The 8,910-nt window shown below is 43.5% G+C and overlaps 1 protein-coding gene across 1 annotated transcript in view; it reads right to left on the bottom strand.

Annotated features, from left to right (window-relative positions):
* The window catches only part of CARMIL1 (capping protein regulator and myosin 1 linker 1), a 395,834-nt gene that overhangs the window by 124,960 nt on the left and 261,964 nt on the right, over positions 1–8,910 (bottom strand). The window contains exons 21-23 of the mRNA XM_030887178.2: positions 8,312–8,411; positions 8,157–8,211; positions 2,015–2,187 (exon numbers count right to left, since the gene is read on the bottom strand). Coding sequence (XP_030743038.2) covers positions 2,015–2,187; positions 8,157–8,211; positions 8,312–8,411 — 328 coding nt within the window. The remainder of the gene's footprint in view (positions 1–2,014; positions 2,188–8,156; positions 8,212–8,311; positions 8,412–8,910) is intronic.

Raw genomic sequence — 8,910 nt, forward strand, 5'->3', positions numbered from 1 at the left:
GTCTATGATTTTCTCCATTATAAACAGTGACAAGGGGTCCTGTCATCCTTGCTTGCCTCTCCATCATCACCTTCACGGGGTGTGATTAGCAGCCCTCAGGACCAGGTAGCACCCTGCCCACCCGCCCACCCGCTGGACTGACAAACCATCCGGTACTATTCATAGGAGCTTGCTTATTAAGCACAGAATCTATTTTGAAGTCAAGTTTTAGTTCGTCTCCGGCATGTACACACCTCAGAGATATTGTAGGGCATGTCAACTCCCCCTGACACATGAGAGGGCTTTTATTTGTGGCGGGTGATGGGCAGGCTCACCACCTCAATGGTTTTTCCTTTCCCTTCCTACTCCGCCGCAAGCTTCTTCATGTACGTGCTGACTGAGAGAGACCACGGACGTTTTGGGCTTCAGGTTTAGACAGAAGGTTCAGACTAGAAAGGAGGAGAAATCTCAGGAAAGAGTCCAAGGGGAACAACGTGAACTAACTCTTCAATCACCAGGCTGCTGGACAGGAAGAGCTTGCCTTTGAACCCGAGGCCTCTTGTCCCCTTTTGGGTTTTAAGCCTTTATACTAGCAAAGGTGACGAGCAGAAGATGTGGCCTTGGGCTCTTCCTTAACTAGTGCTGCTATCCTAGAAATGTTCCAGGTGGGTGTATTCTCACAGTGGAGGGGCAAGAAGACCGAATTCAGGGCTCTGGCTCCAGGGGAAGCTTTCTCTCTCCGTGGGCTCTGGCGGAAGGTCCTTTTCTCATCTGGGCTTCTGCTCTTGGTCAGCCTTCCCAGGCCTTGACAGATCTCTACTTCCCCCTCTGTGTCTTTCCCTTGTTTAATATCCTTTTAAGTCTCAAAGGAGTTGTCACCTGTGGTAATAACATTTTTGTGTCACATTGAAAATATAAAAGTGTACGGGTGGAGTCCAACGGTCAATCAGGTCACAGACTGATGGTACCTCCGATGGGCGTGGCCTTCTCATAAGGAGGATCCTAGGAACTTCCCTTCTCTCCCTGCCTTCACCTTCCTGCTTCCCGAGCCAGGCTGAGACCTGTGAGAGCCCTGTGATACTTCCAGCGCCACTGGATCCACACGACCTCGCACCCACCGGCCAGTGATGTTCGTGCATTCTCCATCATTGCATGTGGTTGTGTGAGTCTGAAGAGGGACTTATGGACTAGTTTCGGACTTATGAATTAGCACTGGGCTTATGGACTGGATCTGGAGTGAGCTGGGATGTTTGCTTGATATGTAATTACTTCTTAGTATAAAGCTCTCTCTCTTACACATGAGTTTTGCTTGATTTGTTTCTCTGGTCAACCCACCTAACACAACTCCAGACATATTCTATACTAATTATGTCTTCTTAACATAGCAAAGGCAGCCCATTCCCAAATGGGATTGTAGCGACAGACATAAAGGTTAGAATTTATGACACATATTTTGGAAGGGAAAGGGGGAGGCACAATTCAATCCACAACAAGTACATGAAGACCGCTCCTGTTAGTACTGCACATTTTCTGGCTTAGCCTACTGGTCACCCACACACGTCAGCAGCCTGCAGTGCTATGAAGGGGAAACAACCACAGCTCAGAAAGCGGGTTTTACCTCACAAAAGACGTATTTCAGTGGCAGTCTGAAGTGATCACACTGCTTACATTTAAGAACACCCTCTCCAAGATTTTGAAAGAGAAGACAGAAATTGCTTCTTCTTTTGCCTAGTTTAGGAACCCTGGTAGCATAACCGGCTAACCACAGAGTCAACAGTTCGAACCTACCAGCTGCTCCATGGACGAACAATGAGGCTGTCTATTCCCATAAAGATTTAGAGCCTTAGAACCCTACAGGCACAGTTCTACTTAGTGCAAAGGGTCAAGATGACTTGGACTGGACTCGATGGCGGTGCTGGTTTCCTAGGCAACCCTCTCGTAGCCCCACCCTGCTGCAAGACCCAGTCCTTGGACCTCGGTAGAATATTCACCAAAGCTTTCCCAGAGAGAAGCCACCAGGGCCCACCCTGCGTACCTGAGCTTGGTGTTGATCTGCAACGCTTTAGCCAGCATCTTGGCCCCCATGTCCCCCATCCCGTTTCCACTGATGTCCACTTTGGTGAGGGAGGTGTTGCTTCCCAGGGCGTTGATTATGATGGTGACCTCGGTCTTGAGTTTCGAGTCTGCCAGGGACAGCGACTGCAGTGGCTGTGGAGCGAGAAACACGCAGCACGCAGCACAGTCTCATTAAAGCAGCAGGCAAGCTCACAGCGCACTGTGAGGGGAGGCACTCAACGCGCCCCCTGTGATTCACAGCTGCTGGCTGAGGGACACTGATGAATGAGAGAGGTCTGAAAGACTGCGCACACAACGAACATTTGGCATTAAATGTGTTTCGAGATTCAATATCTGCCACTTCTCTTCTTGGGAAAGCAGGTAGGGTGGTGGGGGCCAGCTCCTTGGGGGGGGGGTTGAAAAACCACTGCTGTCCTCGAGTGGATTCTGACTTATTGGGGCACCATGTGCCTGAGAGTACAAATGCGCATCAGAAGGTTCTCAGTAGTGGGTTTCTTCAGAAGCAGATTGCCAGGCTTCTAGTGCACTCAAAGCGGGCAAGCCTTAACCATGTGAACTATATAGGTACCCTCTTTGGAGGATGGATGGCTAGACAGACAGACAGCTGCCCATTGCCATGGAACAGATTCTGACTCATGACAACACTATATAGGGAATCATTATGGGAGCTGACAGCCTCATCTTTCTTTCTCCTGCAGTGCAGCTGCTGCGTTTGAACCACTGGCCTTTCTTTCAGTTAGCAGTACAACGACATACCTCCATAGGGCTAATATCAGAGAAACAAAAACTCTACACCAAGATTTCTTAGCTGCAGGATGACTTCCTTGTCCATTCTTAGCCATTTCATTTTTATACGAGGTGATATGATACTTGAAGAACACTCACAGAGGACGAATTCAAAAATAAGGCCAGCCCTGCCAAGCATTAGGAGGCCTGGTGGCACAGCAGGTTAAGCACTGGGCTGTTAACCCAAAGGCTGGTGGTTTGAATGCACCGATTGTTTCAAGGGAGAAAATGAGGCCACGCACTTTGATAAAGATGTACAGCAGCCTTAGAAGCCCCGTGGAGCACTTGTGCTGTATCCTATCGGGTCAAGAGGCATTAAAATCAATCCACCACAGTGGACTTGCTTTTGTGTTGCTGTTGGTCTTCATCTTTTTTAGGATGAATAATTATTAACAATAATTGAATGCTTACTCTGTTTGCTCATCGTTTCATCTTTTTACCTGTTATTCATTTATCCTCCAAGCAACTCAACATATATGTGCTATTATGATCCCAAGGAACCCCGGGGGTGCAGTGGGACAAAAAAATCCACTCAGCTATTAACCAAGATGATGGCAGTTCAAACCCACCACTCACTCCCCAGGAAAAACTGCAGCACTCAGCTTCCATATGGTGATAGCATTGGAACCTGAGGGCACGTTCGGCTGTTCCACAGAGCTGCCGGCAGTTGGGATGGACTCCAGGGCAATGCCAGGGCCACTTCTCAAACGCAAGACTCAGGCCAGAGAGGTGAGGTGACCAGCTCAAGTGATGGAGTTGACGGACTTGCATTCAAACCCAGGTCTTATTCCAGATTTCCCATTATTTACCACTGGATCGAATTGCCTGTATTAGCTTATTCCAGATTGGCGGTTCTCAACCTGCGGGTTGCGACCCCTTTAGGGGGTCGAATGACCCTTTCACAGTGGTCGCCTGATTCATAACAGTAGCAAAATTACAGTTCTGAAGTAGTAACAAAAATAATTTTATGGTTGGGGGTCACCACAACATGAGGAACTGTATGAAAGGGTTGCGGCATTAGGAAGGTTGAGAACCACTGTTCTAGATCTTTAAAAAAAAAAATCCATCTCCCTTAGCTTTATTTTATGTGTGAATGAGAAAACAGACCTGCAGTTTTTAAGCCAAACTGGTGTGAACTCTGAAATTCCTTCATATATGAAGATAATGGTAAATCTAAACCACCCCACTCATTGCTCAGGTAAACTTGAGATTCCAAGCCACTGTAGGTCAGTGAGTAAGGACTTCTGTTGGCACAGTGGTTGAAATATACAGCTAGTAACAGAAAGGTCAGCAGTTCCAATCAACCAGCTGCCCTACGGGACAAAAATGTGAGTTTGCTTGGGTAAAGAGTTACAGTCTTGGAATCCCTATGGGTTAGTTCTATTCAGTCCTATGAGATCTGGATAGAGTAGGGTGTGTGTGTGTGTGTGTGTGCATGCGCGCGCGTGCTACAATACATGGGGGAGGGGAGAAAGGGCACATTCACAGAGCTTCATTACTCCCAGTTCGTGTTTAGTTGTCTAAGTTGACTTCCTATACCTGTGGGCATCTCAGTCTACAATCCTTTATGGAAACCATAACTTCATTGATAAAATGGCCTTAAATAAATGTCTAAACAAGTCAAAATTCAGTCTTCCCTGGGGGTTTAGGCGGTCTCCTAGATCAGTCTGGGCAGTCTACATTTGGACTGTTTCCATTCAGCCATTCCGTATGCTGACACCATAAGCATTCCAGCACTGCAGGACAGAAAGGTCGTCAAAGATCAGGTTCCCTGGTGACTTTGAAGTGCCTGGGTGTCTGACAGTGGCAGATAGAACAACTAGAGTGTTACCTGAGTCCACTCACCCACTGAACCACTGAACACTGACTTCTGTTGTTTTTATGTAACAATTTTTATTGTAAATTAAATCATCAATTTCATATGCAACAGCTTAAACTACTAATCAACCCCCCAAATACTCTCCCCTTCGTCTGCTCCTTCATTGCTCTTCTCCCTCGGTGAACACTTATGACACTCTGAAAGACACTTCTACAAAAAGGGCATAGGAGACGGGATGAGGGTGCTGATGATTTCAAGGCTCAGGCACCAATAATGTGGCATTGCAGGTTTAGTTAATGCTGTAGTAAGTGATATACTTATAGTATAAATTTGATCCAGCCCCCCATGTCAATACAACTTATGGCGACAAAATTGTGATAGTCTTATAACATGACTGATGTATTGGTTCAATTGAATTGTACATGCAAAAGACATTAAATCTGCCAGCATTTGTTCCCTATATTTTTGTAATGATAAAGGTAATAGTCCTCTTAATTAGAATCAAATGTTTCCAAGGCAAACAACATGGCAGATGATAAGACAGGGGAATCTTCAGCCCCCAAACCTGAATATGCTTAGACTCAGATCGGTCTTAGGACACTGCTTGAAATTGCTTTTTGAGATGTTACACTTTAGTAAAAATGTTAAAAGTTAACAAAAATGCCCCAGAACCAGGAAACCTCATATTTGAACAAAAACAAATACAGCACTGCTTTAATAAAAAGCTGTAATCACATTCTCATCACTTCAGTAACCTCCCTTCAACTAGTATCAAAGTGATGTACAGCAGCTTTTTTCTCCCGCATACTGGATAGCTGCCAGCTCTACAAGCTCATGAGCAACTATTCCAGGACTATATTCAAATTCTAATACACCCCAGTTAACACTTAAAAATAATAGACGGAGTCATTAATGCCAGCCGAACAGCCTGCACTGCATACATATTTATAAGGCCAACCCTTCCTGGTTTATTACACTCCCGTGTAACACTGCTATTAGAAATCTTACGATTTCTTCTCAGGGCTGAACCCGCTTCTTCAGTGCATCTGTCTCCTTCCTACAAGTATTCCACCACGGGAAACACACTGTGCCCTGTGGTCACATCACGGACGTGCATGCAGTGCTTGTACTCATGTTCTCTGCCATGGGCGGCCCCTCAATGTTACTGTGCCCCAGCTCTGGGCACAACACCCTGACAACCACTGTCCCAGGCCGAAAGGGACATTGAGTCTATGGGTGTCTAGACTTTCCACACAAGGGAATAAGTAACACCAAGCGAATGAAGAATTCCCTGGGCTGTGAAGAAAATATCTCTACAATCACAACATCAGAATGTAAAACCCTCCCAAAGATTACATATTTTAAAACCCGTATATATGTGTGTGTTTTTTTAATGAGTCTAATTGTGCCAGTCATTTGTGGGATTTTTGTCATCACAAGCCTCAACCACTAATCATTATAGATTGTTTTGCACATTTTGGATTCAGGTGTAAGGGGAAAAATAGATAATTGCTTTTCAAAAAGTCACCTATTTTTCAATGACATGAACATAAAAAGCTTTCACTGTACGGCATTATTAGCAGCACGCCACTAAAACTCAGAAATCGGCAGAAATCACATTTACATGGCACATTTTATCTTCCCTTTGATATGTTTTAAATATCAAGATTATCTCCAAAGCCAGAAGCTTTTAAAGTTCCAGAAACAGAGTTTGCAGATCATCACTTAGTAAGTAAAACATTAGTAAAAGATATTCCCTAAAGCGTGTGCTAAGAAAGAAGTACGTGGAGGTGAACGCTGAGGACGGTTCTGCAACCCTAGCTCCCCTCCAAGAAATCTGGGCCACCATTGGGGAAACCGAGAACCCATTAAAGTAGATGGGTGTAAAGTTAAATTTAACAAGTAAAACAAACCCCATCAACTTTGAAAAGTACAAATAAGATGCTAATTATACCCTTACATTTAATAACCCAGCAGAAGAGTAACAAAATACAGGGTTTATTAGCAAATGAGAATAAAGAGACGTGCCTGCGCTCATTAAATAATAAGAACTTTCATTTTCTAACTCACAGATTGCAAATTACTCTAGTAGCCACACAATGAAGAGGCAGGAGAATAGAACTTTCTCTTTCCCTTTATTTCTAAACCACACACACAGAGACACACAGACACACACACACACACACACACAGAGCCATTGCCACTGAGTCAGTACCAACTCATGGTGGCCTCTGTGCTGCATGGTAGTACTGATCTACAGAGTGTTTGGGGCTGTAGTCTTTATGGAAACAGCCCTTTCTTCCTGGTGCCACTGGGTGGGATAAAACCACCAATCTTTCAACTAGTCATCGAGAGCCACTGTGCTGCCCAGGGACCTTGCCCTCCACTTCAGAAACTTACAATGATTTGGGCGGGGGAGGAGGAGGGAGAAAAAGTCCCTGTCCCTCAGGGTCCCTTAAACAGCTTGCCCAAAAGGTAAACTGCCAGTTGTAATAGAATTTGCTATTACCTGACATGAGTTCAAAAGGAGAAATAATACTATGCCCCCCCGCTCCCGCCAAGGATATTATGCAATGATTAATACAGGGAATCCCCCTCATGACCAGACAAACTGGCTATAACAAAACATGAACAATGTTATTCTTCATAGCAGGAATATACATTGGTGAGCATTTTAGGGACCATAAATGCTGAGTTTGGCGATCCAACAGGGTTTAGAGAGGGAAGGGACAAAAATGTCAAACAGCATCAGTAGGCGATAAGGTAGGAAACTCAAGTTCTAAATGAAAGGGATTAAGGACAAACTGTTCTGACTAAATACCTTGTTATTTTCTTAATGCATTTTCCAGAGCAGGAATACAGGATACTATTTGAAACTAAATTGCTTTACGCTGAATCAAATGTTGGTCAAGAGCAAAGAAAAGGGATAAAAATATAAGAATTACTCCGGCTAAAGGCAAAATTTAAAGATGAATAATTTTTTTCAGGCTCTTTTAATGCTGCATAATAACTAGATGAAATTCAAATTAGCAAAATGATGTTTCTCAGCATGATATAAGGTCGTAAAGTCAACGAGATTGTAAAAATTCATGCCTGTGGATTAGTGCATTAGCTGAAGTTAAGAAATAGTGTGTTCATGAAAAGATGGGTTTAGGAATAAATTCATGTTTTAAAAAAAATTTGCAGGTTAAGTAATAAAGTGCATCGTGAATTGGAACCCTTGTAACAATACTTTTTGACTTCCCCTCAGAGTAAGTACACCTTTTGTTTAAATGGATAAGTTGTGTGAAGTGAAAAATAAGTACAATTTAAATGAGTACAATTTAAATGCATCCTGTAATTTACTAAAACATTGACATACATTCCCTTTTATACAAAAAGTAATAACGATGGAATATGCATACCCATATGAAATGATCTAAAAGTACACCAGCATTATCCCAATAAAGAGCATTAGTAAAAGAGTTTAGGTCAAAAGTTTAAAAATAATACTCACTGATTCTTCATCCTGAATCATCTGTACTAAGTTGTCCAATACAGGCGTCAGATTTCTAAGGAGATTTGAAAGATATGGACAATGGAATCAAATCAAATTCCTTCATGAAGTGGGTTACTTTCATCATTGAAGATAGGAAAATGCAAAATTCTTACTTGGATTTCATATTATTAAAATTTTTGCCTAAGGCCAGGTGCTGTATTGATCGGTTTTTACTGAGCCACACTATTAAGGTAGAGAGGTCAGATTCTAAACCTGCAAAGAATCAGAGTTAGTGGAGAGTCAAAATGCAGGGATGAGAGCAAATTTTCAGATGCAACACAATGAAGGAAAGGCCAGACGCAACTGGGCAACTGACTGGACCATCATGAGGGCCCCGGGAGTTATTATCTTTGATATGGAGCTTCTCAGCTCTCTTTCCATTCCCTATTGCTTCACAGGAAAGAACAAATTCATTCTCCCTAAGATCTATCTCAATGTCTTACACAATTCTCGGCTAAACAAAGTCAGCGGGGACCGGGGCTGGATCGTGACAGAAAGCTTGGTTGCTCTCACCTCACCATGAGAGGACATTCCACCACACCGCCACAGGTAACGAATGAGAGCGAACGGGAGGTAAGCCTCAAAAGCTAATGCCAAGAAGCTAATGAAATATGCTTCAGAAGAAATAAACAAGGGTGTGACTTTCTTATTATCAAGAATGCCAGAGATAGGACGAAGATAGTTAATTTTATCAACCTACTGATGTTTGGGT

This window comes from Echinops telfairi, unplaced genomic scaffold, assembly GCF_000313985.2.
Source record: "Echinops telfairi isolate 266 unplaced genomic scaffold, ASM31398v2 ScPeMD7_5868;HRSCAF=6743_0, whole genome shotgun sequence".
Lineage (NCBI taxonomy): Eukaryota > Metazoa > Chordata > Mammalia > Afrosoricida > Tenrecidae > Echinops > Echinops telfairi.